The sequence below is a fragment of the Mugil cephalus genome, chromosome 21, assembly GCF_022458985.1.
Source record: "Mugil cephalus isolate CIBA_MC_2020 chromosome 21, CIBA_Mcephalus_1.1, whole genome shotgun sequence".
Lineage (NCBI taxonomy): Eukaryota > Metazoa > Chordata > Actinopteri > Mugiliformes > Mugilidae > Mugil > Mugil cephalus.
In genome coordinates, this window is record NC_061790.1 from 15,369,343 (window position 1) to 15,387,197 (window position 17,855).

Sequence of the window (17,855 nt, forward strand, 5' to 3'; positions counted from 1 at the left end):
TGAAGTAAGCATAGATTGTCTCATGAAAAGGAGCTATAACGGGTGATTACCTGTCTTAACTGCACATGAATGCGTTCACTATGTCACTGACTAATTCATGTAAACGTGATGAAACACACACATACTGGCAGCTAACTGGGAGGGCTGGTTCTACGGTTTCACTGTCAGCTTTCAGGTCGCGTCACTGCCCAAGGGTAAAAGAAAATGAAAACTAAAAGAGTGAGAGAGGAGAAAAGCCTCTAAAAGGGATAGGGGAAGAGTTCACACTCACCGTGGCACCTCACATATTGAGAGGCACCCACGTGTAGAGGGGTTAAGTGCCAAAGATCACAGTTTAAACACACGATTTTATGACTTCTCAGTGAGATAATTTGGGCCTAATTTGAGCCTAATTGGGTTGGTTAACAGGGTGAGTCGGCCGAGTGACTAAGACGACGCGTCTTCTTAGGAACAAGACGATTTACTCAAGTGAACAGATGTGGGAAGCAGACCTTGGATTTTGAAATATGCAAATCATCTCTCTTGTTGAAGATCTTACGAATCTCACTCTCCTGTGACTCATGTAACCCATCAGACTGGTTTAGGCCGACAGGCTGGGTGGTAACCAAGTCGGAAAATCAATCTGATGTGGGAAACGGGTGAAACACACTTGGCTCCTTTGGCTTTGAGATAACCAGTCATAATGTTACCTAGTGAACTACTTTAGCTCACATGCTAAACACCAACATATCTGCCGGTCGAGACATGCTCCCTGAGCTTTTCTCAGTTTTCTCTACACCGGTTCTCGGGCATATACACAGTTTCACCTAAGACTTTTACTGAATAGGGGAAAAAATTAACAAGCTTTTAACTGCTCGCTTGTCAAGTAGCCAGCTCATTACCTGAGCTGCTAACAGGACAAAGTTCACACTATTCAGAGGGCATATTTGTACTACAGACTCACCACCACTCAGCAGGGTGCTAACTATTTGTCTGGCTCTTTATACTCTTAACAGATTTGTTGAAATATTAAAAAAAAAAATGTATTGTGCTGCTGACAAACCACCTTTAACAAGTTTGGAGTCTTTGGCAATATGTTCCGTCAAAGGTCAGCACTGTAACAATGGCTTGATGGCTGGCCAAACTGAACTCTGGAGATTTTATAGAAATGCAATATTTCTCAGAAAGTCACGGTCGTAGTTGTGCTGGAATTCGCTGGAGCCTATGACCAAGCCTTCAGGTATGGCAGAAGGGAGGAGAGGGCTTGAGGTGTCCAGCATTTCAGTCTACTCTGTCAAGGCAGTCAACAGAAATTGGGCCCAGTTCAAAATCTCTCTGGTCCCTGGCATGCACGGCTAAAAAACAAACACAACAGATTGTGCGAGGGGAAAAGGATTAAGTCACTCCGGCAGCAGACACGTGCCAGAACCAGTCGTCACGGCTCAGCTTTTTTTTTTTACGATTTTTTATTGCCCTGTATGTCTGTCTACCTGCATGAAATGATCGTACCACTATCGCCAAGATCACTCAAATCAGCAGTCGCATTTGAAACGATTGCACGTAATATTGATAAAACCATAAAAGACAGAACTTCTATAGCGTGGGAACACCTAATGAGACTGCACTGTACGACGTGGACTGCCACAGAGTTTCTGCTGATCTTGAAATATTTCAGGAAGAAAAATGTGTTGATGTCAGCCCAAATTAGATCATTTCTCTTTCTAGGGACGGTGTTACTGCGCCCTGTGGCTAATTTACTGTGTCTTTATGTGCCGACTTTGAAACTCTGTTCCTAGAAGCCACGGGCAGCTAAAAGGCCAGAGTGATGTGTGAGGGTCTGCTAAAGGTCAACAAGCGTTGTTGGAGTAAAGATCTTCATCAGTTCATGTGGTTAGTGTCAAAGCAACATTTCTCTACATCGCTTGGCCACCTCGTCTTCATGTCATACAGCTATACTCAGTCTGTGTCTGATGTGAGCGCTCTGTAACAGCATCATATTTCAGGCAGTGTTTGACTGGAACTGGGCTCCGGACCGCCAAAATTAAATGCAGACGGAGACGAAGTCTGGCAATACAAATCTTGAGTTTTCTTTTGTTTCTTCTGAACAGGAGATTTTGCTCTCCTCCCTCTTGACGGCACAAAGCTTGCCCAAGTAAACACACGCACACACATACATACATACACATACACATACACATACACACGCACTCACACACACACGGCCTATATTCACAAAAGAAAAGGAGTGGGGGTTGGTCAGCCGTGTCAATGCACAAGAAATTCAATTAAGCAGGCAGCGGGATGGCTCCGAAACCCAACCTACTTTGAGCTCAATATGCACTCCAACAGTCCCCACCACTCCACTCCCAAGCTTCCCAGCCAACCCCTTACCACCATTCAGCCACTCCCCCAACACTGGGCCCTTTGCTGGGCTCCCTTTTCATTCACTCCTCTCCCACTGCCTCGTCTGCTCCCAAAGAAATGGAAATGTTCAAACTTCGCATCAGCCAACACGATGAACAAATGATGAAAAACACTCGACAGAAAAGGTATGAAGCCCAAGCACGTAGCTCAAAGAAGTTGTTAGTTTTACACACTCCAACCTCATTCCATCTTTCTTCTCCCCCTACTCTACTTCTTCCCGTCTGTTTCTGGCAACCAGACAGATGCTGTTCATTTAGCACTTGAGTGGCAATCCTCTAGCTTGTCTCCTAAATGCCCAGGGGAGCCACTGGCATTTGGACAGCATTAAATAAAGTCACTCTGCAGACCTCACACCATGGCCAGATCTGACCTCACGACATGGCTACTCCACTCGGATTTCAAACCGGCCAACTGAGTAAATCTGAGCTGGTAAAGAAGAAGAAGAAGAAGACCCCTTTCTTCCTCGTCTGGCACGTAGGAGCTAGTGTTGGCCCGAGGGCGGTAAAATTTCCTTTCCGAGAAAGGTTTTGAGAATTATTTATCGAGCGGAGTGATGAAACACCTGTTTGATCTGCATTCTTCAGAGCAATGCAGCTTGTGTCTCAGCAAATTAGAATCAGTGTAGTATTACTTTGTTTTTGATTTTATCAAACACTACGTTAGGTGATGTCGAGTGCAAATATGTTACTGAAAGGTCTGTGATGCTCTGCTTTGTTTATGAAGAGATAGAATCAAACTCATTATCAGTGCACAGATTTTAACAATGAAACATTACACTTCTCCAAGGAAATGCATGCCGGCAGATGTGTGAATTTATTTTCAGCGACGAAACCTTTCACATCTAGCAAAACACAGGCTTAGAGACGAGAAGGGCACTGCAGACCCAGTGTTGATGTTACATAATGACGGCCAAACACCACCCAAAATGTTGTGCATTAGCGTGTTTGTTTCCAGATTAAGGCCTCCGTCGCGCACGCTTCCATCCTTTTGTGTCTGCTACCTTTACGGTTTACACGGCACACAATTCCGGGAATGTCCGATGGATAACACGTGACCAGTGTGATCTGATTCGAAGCCGCTTGCTTTGAGCCCCTGCACACTGCTGTTGTTGTTGTTGCCTTGTCCTCGCAAATGAGGGTAGAATAGAAATCAAAGTTTCAGCTGGATGGAGGATTTTCCCCTGCTATATACCAGAGTTTATTCCCCCTGCCGAACAGATCACAGTGGGTTATGAGCCCGTGCGCTCGCTAAACGAGGCTTAGTGTCCCCCTGTCCAGTTCCATAATGGCATTTTCATCCTCACACGCAGCCACGCATTTAGGTCTTAAAGCGGGGACACTGATTTCTGGTCCCACACCGAGCATTTCAAAAGGGCCCTAAGCAGACATGAGTGCTCTTCTACAACTAAAAACAATAATCAGTGAACAACCTCATATATATATATATATATGTGTGTGTGTGTGGGGGTGTTTGCTTGAGCTGCCTCTAAAAGCTATTAAGATAAGACCTCCTCCTTGAGCAGGCAAGTTCAGTGACCTAAATCAGTGCAGACTCAAACGATGGGTTAGCGTGGGACTGAAACAGCCACTTAAGGATGCTGTGTGTGCATCTGCGTGTCATAATCACCCCAATCGAGACATTACAGTGAGGTTAAGCCAACCCCCCAAACCCACGCACCCCCACCCTTCCTCTAAGTTAATCCTTCACAGCAATGTTGATCAACATATGGTGCCAGAGAAATCACATGTACATAGTGTCTACAGTGCCTGACCGTATCAATCGACGAGGCAAGTATACACATTTGAACAGAATGCGGCCTAGAGCTTTTATTTTCCAACTCTTGATTGGCCTGGTTGGTTGGACCCTGGGGCGTGTTGCGTGTGCGTGCAGGTTATGATTCCCCGTGTTTCCAAGGGGATTCCACAGTGTATGTACTCACCATTAAGTCCATTGGGGATGCTCCTGTGATGGTGTGGCGCTGACAGGTCATCCATGGACCTCCTCATCTTAGTGTTCTCTGAGGGCTTGTGTATGTGGTTGTGATTGTGGTGGTCTGGGCTCCCGGCGCTACCCGTGCTGGAGGTGCTACTCCCATCCCCAACATCCCTGACAGTGCCGGTGCCCCCGTTCAGGTTGGTCAAACTGGACTGACTGTCTATGGAGCTCCTGGAGCCTGCCCCGTTCCTCTCTTCGTCCAACATGAGGATGATCTCCTTCAGTTCAGAGTTCTCCCTCAGCACGGTCTCCTGGTTGGCCTCCAGCTCCTTCAGCTTCATCATGTAGGCGCCCACCTCCTTCCACATGGCGCTGGCGGTGTATCGGCCGAAGCGCTGCCACTCCCGGGACAGCTTCTTGCCCTTCTGCCTGTCGTCGTCCAGGAAGCAGCACAGCTCCCTGAGCTCGTGGTTGTCGTCCTGCAGCTTCTGGTTGATCTCCTTCAGGCTCCGGATTTCGTGCAGGTGCACCTGCAGCCGTCGGTTGATGTCTTTCATCAGGTTGCCGTGCTCGATCATCAAGTTCATTTTCTCACCGTCAACCCTCCTTAATTTCCTGACCAGGTCCTCTTTGCTGCACCGCAGCAGCTCCTCGTCCGTCAGCTGGCTCAGGTCATCCTTCGGCCCCTCGGACGGATTCTTAGCCATGACTAGCTTGGCTCAGTCTCAGTTCGTGTAAACAGTCGGCTTTAAATCAACTATCAAAACTCATTTAACCTCATCTCAATTGGGAAATCGTGTTAAAATGCGAACGCGTTGTCCAAAATCCAAGAGTGCTGTCATGCCCTGATCTCCGGCAGGCCGATAATGAAAGGGAAAATGTGAATGTGATGCTACGGCAACCCGCGCACGGACCGAACTCCCTCACTAATCTGGCTACAGAAAAGCCTTTGTGAATCTGGGAAACGACCGCTGGTACTCACATTCCGTCAACAACGAACACATTTCAATATTCCATCAGCAAAGATTTCCAATCAGCACCTAGTCCCGGGCGCAGAGTCCTGTCAGCAGTAAGGCACAACGCGTCCCATCGCAATGTGCGCCGTCTTCGCTGGACCTCACTCCATTCAAACGATGGGAAACTAAAAACGGCCCGATAACTGTATGGTAATTAATCTTAAAAATAATAACAATGCTCTGATAGACGCGGTGCCCGTGGGTAACCCTCTTCGCCGGCGATGCGCTCTCGGACGCGTTTTTACCGTCAACAACTATCCACGGTAAACCTCTTTACTGAAGCCGTGCGCTGGTGGACGGAGGGCTCAGTCTTTTCCACTCAGCTCGGAATTAGCAGCGGGCACCCCCGCCTCCTTCTCCGCCTTCTTGTCCAAACACTCGGGTTTGAAATCATTCAAGAGGATTTCGACCAAGACGGCCAATCAAGACGTGGGAGAGGAGTGGGCAGCAGGTAGATGAAAAGTGCGCTGGAGATCCACACGGCACAGACTCAGCCCTCTTAAAGGCGCAGTAGGGAAAAAAGTCGGGACAGCAGAAACTCTCCAAATATGTTTTCATTTGAAAATAAAGCAACAGGCCACTTTCAAAATGTCTTGCACATAGAAACGCGTACAACGCAGTGGTCCACAGTAAAGTGAATTTTAACTAACTTTAACTGTATGAAAAGAACCCCTTCGAACTCAACCAGTGGCAGCGTTTGAGTGAGAAATGAAAATTGCAGTTTAACAGGTGCCTATGGAATTCGTACACAATGCCACAGCGCCCTCTGGTGTTTACTGTCAGCAGTGGCCCAGATCGTGTTTTGCGGGTTGAACACATGAATAACGTTGAGGACACAGGACACAACAGAACAGCACGCGCTACTTGATTTGGTTTGTTTTAATTTGCGTAACATGTCATATTCAGAATTTGTGTTGCACATTTCTGTGTGTTCAGCAGTTTAGTGATTACACAAAACACGAAGATCACTTCATAATGATTCATAGGCTATTGCTATTGGAAAAATAAAATCAGTAATAAGTAACAAAAATTAAAATGTGAATAAACAGAACATATAATTACATATATTTCACATTTAATTAACATTAGTCTATTTTGTAGTGTTTAAAAGTCAGAGAAGCAGTTTAGCAGTATAAGACACAGCCCAAACTCAGCAATGGCACTGTTATTACGATTTCCATTTATGTTATGTTACTTTACGAGCATTTATTTGCTGTACTTCCTGTGTCGGACAGAGCACAACACTCCACTCTTTGGCCTGAGGGTACCTGTGTCCAGGACTTCAAAGGTTTCCCCCGGGAGAAGAGTGAAGTCAAACCTCTGGATCAGCTTGGCCATCACAACTTTAGCCTCCATCTGAAAACACATCACCGGTCAATCAGTGTGAGATGGTTTGCGTTTTGTGTCTATGTATTGATTAACTTGTTTTGGCACAAACTAACCTGAGCAAAGTTCTGTCCCAGACATGAGCGCGGGCCAAGGGCAAAGGGGAAGTAGCAGTAATAGGGCCTTTTAAAACAGATAATGCAATTTGAGTGACAAGGCTCAATTTCCCTCTTTTTTTGTCTAAGGATAGTCTGCCGCTTACTTTGGTGCATCTGGGTGAAATCTTTCTGGATCAAATGTCAGTGGATCCTTGAAGAATTTTTCCATTCTCCCAGTGACATAGGAGCTGAACTGAAATTCAAAAAAGAAAAATCACATTTTGATAGCAGGTAACTGAACTGCTTGATAAGTGAGGTAAAAAAAAAAAGTGTTTTTTTTTTTTTTTGGTAATGACAGTTATTGTCATTTATACATTTAAAACAGGCAGATAATTTCTTCTTCAGAGCTACAAACGCAATCAAAAGCAAACCACTCACGAAAGCGGTACATCCACCAGGTACGTGGATACCATCAATAACCATGTCTTCCACAACATCACGGGATGTGCCTGGAGCCGTTGGGTAAATTCTCAGAACCTCTTTCAGCACCTGAGGGAAGGTTACAATATTGGTAAGATTGCTGGTAGCGTTTTAACCTCATTCAACTGTTGTTGAGGTGTCAAGTCTCTCATATATATTAGTGCAATTTCCAGCCACAACAGGAAGTTATTTTCAGCAAAAAGCTCAGATCAGGAGTTAGCAGCTAGCTTTAAGTGGAATAGTTCTGCAATCACGAAAAAGTGGACGTACCATCGCCAGGTTGATATGCCAGAAACATCTGTCAGTTGCTCCATTAATTATTAAATAAACAAAATACACTTAAACATAAGCTCAGAGAACAGGAATGGGAATAACCTGAAATCCTTTCGCTAACGTGCAGGACAGCATGAAAGAGGTTTACTTTCTGATGAAAAATGCACCCAAGCCCCATTAAACTGGACGCATACCCAGTCTCCCAGTGTGTTATGGTACGATGAGAACCAAAATGAACCTTTTTGTAAAAGGTATTTTCGGCACAAAGACAACACACTTTTTGCAAAAGAACAGCATAATCACAGTAAAGTGTTTTATGGATGCTTTTCCACAGTGGGTATGGGCTTTAGTGAATCATGAATAGCTGAAACTACCAGTTAATTTTAGCACAGAACTTTGTTGGTTGATTAGAAAGCTGAAAATGAGTACTTTTTTTTTCCTGTGGACACTCTAGGAAAGGTTTCAGTATAATGATTTGCATGTTCGTGCCATGTACCTGTGACAGATAGATCAACTGGCCCAGGTCATCATAAGTAATTTCCTGTTTCATCCCAATGACATCGTCCACCTCTTTCTTAGCTCTGAAAAATAAAAATAAATAAATGGCTAGAGAAGCTATCCTTCACTAGCTATACTTTAAGTTACAGCATTATGATTACTTACTTCTCCAGTATTTCAGGATGTCTCGCCAGTTCCATGATGCAAAAACCCAGTTGATTGGCAGTTGTTTCTTGCCCTGAAATGTGTTAAGGCAAAGCTGAATCAGAACATTACTATAAGAAGAACAATACACAGCGCTTATGCAGACGTATTCTTCTTCTTCTTCTTGTAAACAAAAGAGTGTATATTAAGGCACCGGTTCACTCAGAAACACAATGGATGTCTATCACAAATGGCCCCCTTTATTCAGCAGTTTTTTTCATGCAGATAGAATGGATATGGTGAGTAGCTGAGCAAATACGCATTTAAAAAAAAGCCAATATCCATCAACAAATTTACACTGAAACTGGTGAAAGTGTGGAGGTAAATTTGACTGCCTCAAGTCACATCTCACATAACAACAGAAACAGCTGTAACTCACCCGCAATGAAGAATGTCACAAAATTGTCCAACATGAATTCATCATCTTCTTTAGACATGTTTTCCTCTAGAATAAGAACCAGATGGAAAGTAGCATTTGTTATTTTAATCTCGGTGCTTAGCCATTTGAGATTTTCCTTCTCGCAGAGATATCTAAACAGTGGTTCAATCAAATGTGAACGTTCAGGATCCTTACCTTTGCTGGCAGCTTTGATAATTTGCGTGAGAATGTCCTTGGGGACATCTTCGCCGTTTTGCATGGCAGTCTTCCGGTCTTGGATCCACCGAGCTCCAGTTGTACGCAGAAGGCGGCACGCTTCCTTCACTTCATTAATGAATGGTCTGTTCTTTGGATTGAACTGGAATTACAGATAAAAGCAAATTAACACAATACAACACAATAACAATAACCAACATATAGAAAGGGATCTACCAATAAAGGTTTTGTAAAGTATTACCTCAAACAAAGTATCTCTGATATAGAACACCATCCCTTTCAGACATGTCTCAATGGCTTCAGGAAAAGGAGACTTATTAGTCAAGAGGTCTAAATCCACACCAAAAGCAATCTGAATATCATACAAGAAACATGTTAGAACATGATTAGAGGTTTGGTGGCGCTTTATTGCCATTTCTAAACAATTTGTCAGACTTCTACAGAGGAAGCTGTAAAACTGACTATACCTTAGCAATAACGTCTAGAGTAACACAGTTGACAAGGTGGAGCATCTTGGCTTCGGTCCCACTATCTGCAATATCTGAAAGTTTATTCATTAGTTTCTCTGCCCTCTCGTTGAAGGTGCCCATTAGACCTCTCAGGTATCTGGAAGTGATTATAGTTTGGACAAAGGAAGGAAATTAGATAAAGTTGCACAAAAGAAATGGAAGCAAACTGAAGATAATATTATCACAATCTAAAATACAAATCCTAAAACAAAGCTGAAACAGACGTCTTTGTTTAAGCTTACCATGACCTGAAGTCTGAGAACATTCACATTTATCTAGAATGATTGCAAACGCTGGAAATGAAATAAAGACTGAGCAGATTCTCTCTTGTAGCGACAACTGAGTAACTCACAGACTGCTAAACGCAGGGTCCATGATTCTACGCTGTTTATACCAAAGGTCATGATCCACAGCTGTAACCAGGCCATTGCCTAAGAATCTTGGAAAGAGAGCAATGGGACAACATATTTAGAATAATGACGTTGCAAGATGATTTGACATTGCAAAGAAGTGATGATTTTTACTCTGTTAAGCTAACAGTACACTGTGAAACAATTATGTCACGTCAATAATGCAACTAATCTGAATCAAAAAGTACACTTTCCTCGTCTTCTGACTGCTGAGTGCATGTGAAGCCAGGGTTTATAGAGCAGGAATAACATAGTGATTCTGACAGTATGATGAATTACCTTTGACCAAACAGGTTGAAGAGTCGCTTGTAGAGGAATTTATCTTTGGGGTACTTTGGGGACATCAGGATTTCCTTAAACCACAACCGTTAGACATTGAAATGGGTTTGACTGTAAATATTACTATGAAGCATACCCATCTATATCCCAGTGCCCTTACACCTAGTTGGATTATCAATGCTTATGCAACAAAGTGCTTACCTTGGTCGCCTCTGGACAGGTCACACAAATGAAAACGAAATGCAGAACATTTGTCCTGTAAACAGGCCCATATTCCTCGGACCTATCAATGAGAAATAAGATTTAAAAGAAAACGTTTCACCTATTACATACTGAAAGTGGATGTAGTAGTGTTGCGTAGAGGTGAACTATCACGAGATTTCAGAGAATCACAGAACCCGAGATTTGATACTGAAACATACTTGACAAAGTTGTCGAAACTGACTAGAGGTTATTGCATATATTTTTTTCATTTCGTATCATTCCATAGTTGGATTGGTGATTTGGATAAACTTACCATTCCCGGAACTTGTCGTGTATAATTTTGCCTTCTTTCATCACTTGAAGAAACGTTGGTGAATGTCCGAGGAAAAAACTGAGTGCAAAAAAACGGAGAAACAAAGTCAGCCCACTTGTTTCAGGTAACAATCACCTAAGTTTAATGTCCTGCTCGACTACGACCAGCTTTCCTCACCTGTGTCTCGGAGGCCCTGGAATGTGGTCATATTTCATATGAATGCGTTTGATGTACAGGCAGTAACCAAGAAACGCCAGTAGAAGCAGAAAGAAAAGAATCACGGCCCCTTTAGCAGCCAAACTCAGAAGCATGTTAAAAAATCCCATGGTGGTAACTCAAGTCCTGCGCAGTTGCTGGCACTTACAGTCTGTTATGAACCGAGCGGAAACCTCTGGGTCTGACCAATTGTGACAATACGGAAGTGCAAAAGTGAGTTCAACGAGCTGCTACAAAAGGGAGCAAATTCCCACAGGCCCCCATGCTGAAAAGCCCAATATACAGCCTTGTACAAACAAATAAATTGTTGTCTCTATAGGTTATTTCAGTTTCCATGACAAAAGGACGGAGGACGGGGTGTTTTTTTATATATACATATAAAACATTCGTTCTTTGTTTTTTTATTTAGGTCCAGCTGGCGAGATGATTTATGGCATAATACAGACTGTATAAAATAGTTTAAATAAATAAATATGTATTTACATTTATATATGTATAAATATGTTATACATGGCATATAATAATATCACACCAGAAGTCTTAATATTAAATTTTCTTATGTCTCCACATAGCACAGCACAGGCTCCATAGCTCAGTGGTTAGAGCACTGGTCTTGTAAACCAGGGGTCGCGAGTTCGATCCTCGCTGGGGCCTGGCAATTGGTGATTTTTCTCTATATGTTCCACGTTTATTTGGACTGTTTTTATTTTATTTTTTTTTTAACTTAAAGACGACCATCGATACAGTTCTTGAACGACTGACGGGCCCAGCTGTCCTTTACAAGACATCGGTATCAAGTATCGGTGTTTCCAAAAGTTAGCCATTTGATATGAGAAGTCACTGCTACGACTTATAATTATTAATTAGTTAGCTTCTTCAGCTACTCGGATGAGTGGCGAAACGTCTTCAAGAAATTCTACAAGTCTACAAGTTATTCAATGCTTTTTTGGACAGTCTATTACTTACTGTCGCATTTCACCACATTCCGTTAGCCCTGAATAGTATGACTAATTAATAATTATAAGTCGTAGCAGTGACTTCTCATTCGTCTTCTGAAGAACTGAAGAAGCTACTGGCGAAACGTCTTCAAGAAATTCTACAAGTCCAGCTGACCTTATTCAATGCTTTTTTGGATTACCATGACCTGTATGACTGAGAACCTTCACAGACGTAATAGACTGTCATCCTTTAAAAGATATGAAGAAACGTCACTACAAGTAGTCCTTGTACGGATTCGGGAGCCGTGACGTGTCAGGATGGCCGAGCGGTCTAAGGCGCTGCGTTCAGGTCGCAGTCTCCCCTGGAGGCGTGGGTTCGAATCCCACTTCTGACATCACATTTTTAACCAGACAATAACCCGACACTGTTAAACGACTCTCTATCAAGTACTTCCGCGTGGCGTTTATTAACTCGCACATCAATAATTCATTCCCCCACAGTTGGGAAATTCTCAAGCTAAACAAGTCACACTGGAAGCTCTCAGACTACAAGCGCGGGCCATCCGGCTGAATTTTGGAGAAGCGCCGTCGTGATTGGCCGTCGGAAAGATGGAAATGTCGGGCCGCGATTGGTCCGCCTCGCAATTTTGGACAATGGCTACAGGGATTGGCCGAGAGCAAAGATGGAGACGGCGAGCGGCAATTGGTCCGCCCCTCCAATTTTGGACAATGGCTACAGTGATTGGCCGAGAGCAAAGATGGACACGGGGCGACGTGATTGGAGGGGAAGATACAGACTCTCTCTGTCCTTGGAGGCAACTATCAAATAACTTTAGATATGTTTACACAGTCTTGTAATTAAAAAGTCCACTAGGTCAGGACAGGTCCATAAACGATAAGATAATCATTTTATTAATACCATAATGCCTTAGTAACAGACAAACACATGCAAAAATAAAGGCATTTATGTCATGATTGATGCATATTGACTTAACTACATTTGAATGAATCATCTCAAACTTATTATAGATTTATTTGTTTCATATTTTCAGATTTTACTTGGTGAACTTCTCACTTCTGGATGGAGATTGTGTCCTTCAATCAGAATGGTCATGTAACACGTTGCATAGGCGCAAAAGTAAGTCACGCAACATTTTGTGTACAAAGGGTTAATCTGCTGATAACTTACTGGGCCTTAGGTATACACCAGTCAGCCCACAACAATAAAACCAGTGACGGGAGAAATAAATCTTGTGGCAATTCAGGGCAGAGGTCTATCAACGATCAAAATCATCAGATCTCACTGAATCTTCACCTGATTTTCAAGCCGTTTGGTTTATTATAAATGTGATTGGTTAAATTAAAAATGCAGACAACGTGCGTCAGTGGACGGTGACCCGCTGCCTGGTCTTCAGATGGAGCTCAGGTTCTTCTACAGAATTGGAGCTGCATTTGGACGCTGCTGGCTCCCCTCTGTGGAGGCCTACAGAAAACTGGCATCAGCATTTCAACTCTTAACATGAGCTGCGTGACGCTAGTGTCTCTTTACAACAACTCAGCTATGTAATTGCCGAGTATACGCCATCGTACGCAGCACTAGGGCAAGAGCCATCTCTCCTTAAAAGCTATGCTTGCTTCATGGAGCAGAAGCAGGTCTATGTGATGTGCACCCATTGCACTTTGTAAGCTTCAGTTCATGATATGATGCAGAGGTGAATTAGAGTTCTCATAACTTTAAAACTTTTTTTTTTTTGAGGCACACCGTACTGACTCACAGGACAGAGTTCACCCCTCGCGAATTGGTTTCAGCACGACAGGACCAGGGAATTCCTCCACATCTAAAATAGGATCAGTAATGCCAGTTGGAGCGAGCAACGACGTAGGCAGATGTGCTTCACGCATCAGATCCCTCTTGCTTTCCCCTTTGCTGGTGACGCAGGAGGCCTTCCTTCTCTTTATGCAATTACACTCATCTCCAGGAGTACTGGAATAACAGGGTTATCATGTGAGTCAGCACAGATTCACACACAGGTTTGCTGAGGAAATTAAAGGCTTAGCGATGCAAATAGACATTGTCAATCGAATGCACACTTATGTTTGTTTTTGGAAATGCACTGGTTGAACGTGCTTTGACGAATAAAGCACGAAAGCACGCATTGGTCTGTAACAGCGTCCTATTTCTAGGAAGAAACGTGATGGTCCGTAAAATATCTGATCTGACTGATTTTAACCAATTTAGGTGGCAGTGTGTGAGCACGGCGTTTAAGGTGGCGTAATCAGGAGCTCAACATGTCCTCTTGACATTCCTCAGGCTGACACAAAGCTAGAAAGCGACGAACTGCACTCTATAGGATTAGTGTTGCACGGTGAACCAAGCCGCCGATAGATACTTTTTGTCACAAGTGTGTGAAATCACCAACGGGAGACTCTGCACTCTGTGGCCTCTGGTGCGTGTGGTGCGGTCTGCAGGTCACTCGTTACATACGGGAACGGGAAAGTATGATTTCTAGGACACGCTGGGGAATCGTGTTCACATCTTTGTTGGTGCTAATATTTGGTTCATTCACACAGACAGCTAACACTGTGATTATATCCACAATCAAAATACTCCAGTTAATAAGCAAAAGTCACCCAAAGGGGCTAGTTTGAGCTTCCAAACGTATTGATATGTTTCACATGAATTAAAAAGTGCGATATTGTATATATGCAAGGCAAATTCTCTAACTCAAACATTCTGGAAATGATTTGTAACTAACTTCCCCCACATACTACAACCCTCTAATCACTGAGATTCAATGCCGTAAAGCTCTTTTTATTGACTTCGCTTTAAATGCAGCAACTTGTGAACAGCATCAGAAAGTTTTGCTCAAATGCCTCTGAATAAGTGAGCTCTCCCATTATTTTTAAAGCATGAGGTGGTGTTGCTATAAGTAAGACTGCGGAAAGGTTTGAGGTGTGCTGTGTTGCACCGACAATGGCAGGAAGCACAGTGTGGGACGCTATTATGGGTGTACCACGATGTACCAGCAGGTGGTGCTCTATGTCAGTTTCTCAAGTCGCCAGCATTTCACTAATTCTTTCCTCTTTTAAAATAAGCTAGGAAACAACTGTGCAGCCTTTCAAAACACACCTGTGCATTGTGCATATGAAAAGTGTTGACTATTTTTTTCCTGCAAGACATGACGCTATATTCTTTTCCAAGGCATTCAAGAATCTAAACATCACTTTCTCCCCCCTTCACATTTGTTCACTGCAATCCCCCCGCGTCTACTTCAGCGGCTGCTTCATACCTGCACATATTGTTCGCAATAGCCTTCCAGCTTGTCTGCATTCTTATCTTTAAAAAGAACGAGCAATCATATTTTAGGTCCAGGGTCTCGGCTCTGTGTAAACACTGGAGGCTAGGGGCCGTTTGATGTTGTTATGGCTGGCGGGCTGCCGCCTCAGTACTACTGGATCCCCAGGCCCCTCTCATGTCCAAAGGTATTGTGTTGGCCGTTCTTTTGATTATGTTATCAGCAGAGAGAGTTATAGGGAGAAAATTAAGACTCCCACTGGACACAAGTAAACAAGAGTTTGTAGAGTCTGGTCCATCCAAAGAATTTCAATTATTCTGGCTCCTCTGAGGATATTGATGTCCAAAGTTGGGATTATCGTGTTGAATATTGTTCTTGCTTGATAAAACAATTTGCCAGTCCAGCGTCTGGAAAAGAGATAAAAAGCTTATATAAATATTAAAGACAACGTGACAATAGACACTTCAAAAATAATGCTTTCTTCTTCATGTCTTCATGCAAAAGAATGTAATATAAACCTTGGTATCGCTTTGGTTCCAAATGAAATATTCCGACTAACACACAAAGGTCTTGACATTTTGTGCTGGCGTTCAAGCTCTCGAGAGGATTGATCCTGAACCTTTCCCTTCGTGGCGCCAGAAGGTTGATCTTTTGGCGGGTTTTAGTTATTTATCTTTCTTGTGATTTTATGAGTGTTTACTTTATGAGCAACGAAGCTATGGTGACAAAGTAATTTCCCTCGTGGATCATTAAAGTCTGTTGAAGTCTAAATCTTAGTGCAGACTTCCATGATGCTCAGAGGATGGATCCCACTGACTTCAGTGATTCCTGACTTTTTTTTCCAATCTCTGTCAGGGTGGATGGTTAGTTGTTATTTTTTACTTTTGTTTTTTTGCCAGATGATTTCAACAATGCATGGGATGGCTCAGTTTGAAATCTTGATGCAGACTTTCATGGTACCCAGAGGATTGATCCTACCGACTTGTAGTCAATGTATTGATCCTGGTGATCTGGCAGCATGGAGGGGGGTGATAGAGTCAGAGGATGCTGGAACTCACTCCTGAGGTGACGTGGACCTAACTTAATGAAATATCAGTGGAGGGAGGTGCGCAGTTAAAAAAAACCCAATGATGTGCCACATACTGCCTGCTGCAGCTGGCTAGGCTAGTTAGCTTGTGTCTTCTTGTTGGTTGCTAGTTGGTAGCTGACTGCTAGCCTGCTAGTTGTTTTTTAGTTTGACTGGGCTTCTAAATGTGTTTTGCTTTAGATCTTGGCACAAGTGAGTGTAACATGTTGTGTAATAATGAATTGTAAAATATCTCAACAATATTAATGTATTGTAAACTATCATCGTACTCAGAAGAGTAATTCCTCCTTTGAGATTTCCTCAATCAGGATAATATATTTTAACTTAGTCATCCAGAGGTCCCAGAAGACACTTGCTTGAGACTAAAAGTTTTCCTTCAGTCTTTCTTTTTTAGGTCCCCAGGCCACGGACCATTACGGGGCCGCAAAGTTCTTGCTAGCAGGCCGCGAGAAGACTGTGATTGAGCAAAACCCTGTGAATGAATGAATTTTTGTGGTAAATTCGCTAACCTTGGTACAGTCTGTTTGTGATGAACCTTCCCTGACTAGAAGGGGGAGAACCCCCGGCAGGGTTTACAGAGATCTCTTTCAGAGGAAAGTCTCTGCTGGGAGCACAGTGGAATGGATGGCAAACCTTGCGTACCTGTCTGCAGGTTGGCTGATGAAGTATCTGCATTCACGGCCAAACTGAAAGCGCACGGACTGCAAGTTGACAGGACCCTTTGTGACATGTTTCCAACATTAGCCGGGTTTTTACATGAGACTGAAGCTGCACCGTCCTTTTCCCAGCTGTTGACAGAATTTGACCGTTGACTCAAACCACAGTAAACAGTGTCCCTCAGTGTGTTATTACAAGCATTCTAGCACAGTGTTAGCATTTAGCTCAAAATCTAGCTGTACTTACCGTTTTTTTCTGGCTTTCCACAGGTAAAGGCTTTATTTAGAGATTAGTCACGGTCTAGTCTCAGGACAAGGCCTCCCTCTGTGTCAGCCTGGTCAAGGAACGGGATCCATCAAACCCCAGATAATGAAAACTTTAAGTTGACCTGCGAAAACATGTGTACGGCTTTGTGTAAGGGTATGTGTTGTCAGACTCGGTGTGTTTGTTAGGTGGTGCCCTTGCAGAAAGGACAGGTTGGGGAAGAAGGCAGCTTCTAACAGAGAGGCATTTGAAGGGCCATGCTGTTTGCAGGTCGAGCAGCCGCTGTGCACCCAGAGGAAATCTCATGTTCCTGCCAGCCTACAAAAGTAAACAGATCTCTAACCACCGAGGGCTGGCACCAGGCCTGGGCCACCAGCACCATAACTAAAGAAATGAATCACATAGCAACACACATTCCCTGCCCAAAATGAAGGTGAAGGAAAACTCAGGACTTTGAATGACAGTCCAGTGTAAATGCAATCAAGGTAAATTGATGAGGTCGGTCGGCTTGAATGTCGGTGTTACCGCAGCACACGCCCTCCGAAATGATATGATGCACGTGCCCTCTGTAAGCCGTGAAGTGCGTTCACCCGGGTTTTAAATGCATCTGCCCGGAAAAACTCCGGCTCCATTCAGAATTTCAGATACCATCTTTCAGCCGCAGAGTTTTGAAAACTCCCCTCTCTTTTATGTTCCCCTTTCCTCCCTCTGTTTTCCCTCTCCTCGCTTTCTCCTCTGTCTACACATCTGCGGTTATTTATCTGTTATTCTGTGGCAGCAATGTGGTCAACATGTGTCTGGCTTCCCTCCACACAGCACTCATCTGTAGTCAGCTTAGGAACCACTGGAGGACC

The 17,855-nt window shown here is 43.5% G+C and overlaps 2 protein-coding genes and 2 non-coding genes across 8 annotated transcripts in view; 2 read left to right on the forward strand and 2 right to left on the reverse strand.

The window, feature by feature from the left end:
- The window catches only part of ccdc85cb (coiled-coil domain containing 85C, b), a 42,117-nt gene extending 36,278 nt beyond the window's left edge, over window positions 1–5,839 (reverse strand). For 2 of the 5 annotated variants that reach the window (XM_047573313.1, XM_047573312.1), the window contains exon 1: window positions 4,343–5,839. In XM_047573313.1, coding sequence (XP_047429269.1) covers window positions 4,343–5,045 — 703 coding nt within the window. In that variant the 5' untranslated portion in view covers window positions 5,046–5,839. The remainder of the gene's footprint in view (window positions 1–4,342) is intronic. The other 3 variants (XM_047573317.1, XM_047573314.1, XM_047573315.1) reach the window with 2 other exon arrangements.
- Window positions 5,840–6,218: 379 nt separating this feature from the next.
- Window positions 6,219–10,946, reverse strand: LOC124998779 (cholesterol 24-hydroxylase). Its single transcript, XM_047573311.1, has 15 exons — window positions 10,721–10,946; window positions 10,544–10,621; window positions 10,228–10,309; window positions 10,027–10,100; window positions 9,690–9,776; window positions 9,296–9,434; window positions 9,070–9,180; window positions 8,808–8,970; window positions 8,613–8,678; window positions 8,195–8,267; window positions 8,028–8,112; window positions 7,217–7,327; window positions 6,943–7,031; window positions 6,797–6,863; window positions 6,219–6,710 (listed from the first exon to the last, which is right to left on the reverse strand). The coding sequence occupies exons 1-15, from the start codon at window positions 10,867–10,869 to the stop codon at window positions 6,561–6,563; spliced, it is 1,524 nt and encodes a 507-aa protein (XP_047429267.1). The 5' UTR covers window positions 10,870–10,946; the 3' UTR covers window positions 6,219–6,560.
- A 394-nt stretch (window positions 10,947–11,340) lies between these two features.
- On the forward strand, window positions 11,341–11,413 carry trnat-ugu. Its single transcript has one exon. It is a non-coding gene; the product is annotated as a tRNA-Thr (tRNA).
- Window positions 11,414–12,009: 596 nt separating this feature from the next.
- trnal-cag lies at window positions 12,010–12,092 on the forward strand. Its single transcript has one exon. It is a non-coding gene; the product is annotated as a tRNA-Leu (tRNA).
- The last annotated feature ends 5,763 nt before the right edge of the window (window positions 12,093–17,855 follow it).

Coding starts and splice junctions, on each gene's coding strand:
- LOC124998779 (XM_047573311.1), bottom strand. CDS start 10,869: ATGGGATTTTTTAACATGCTTCTGAGTTTGGCTGCTAAAGGGGCCGTG. Junction 7,328..8,027: donor AGTTGATCTATCTGTCACAG/GTACATGGCACG, acceptor ACCTTCCCTCAG/GTGCTGAAAGAGGTTCTGAG. Junction 7,032..7,216: donor CTGGTGGATGTACCGCTTTC/GTGAGTGGTTTG, acceptor TTTGAATTTCAG/TTCAGCTCCTATGTCACTGG.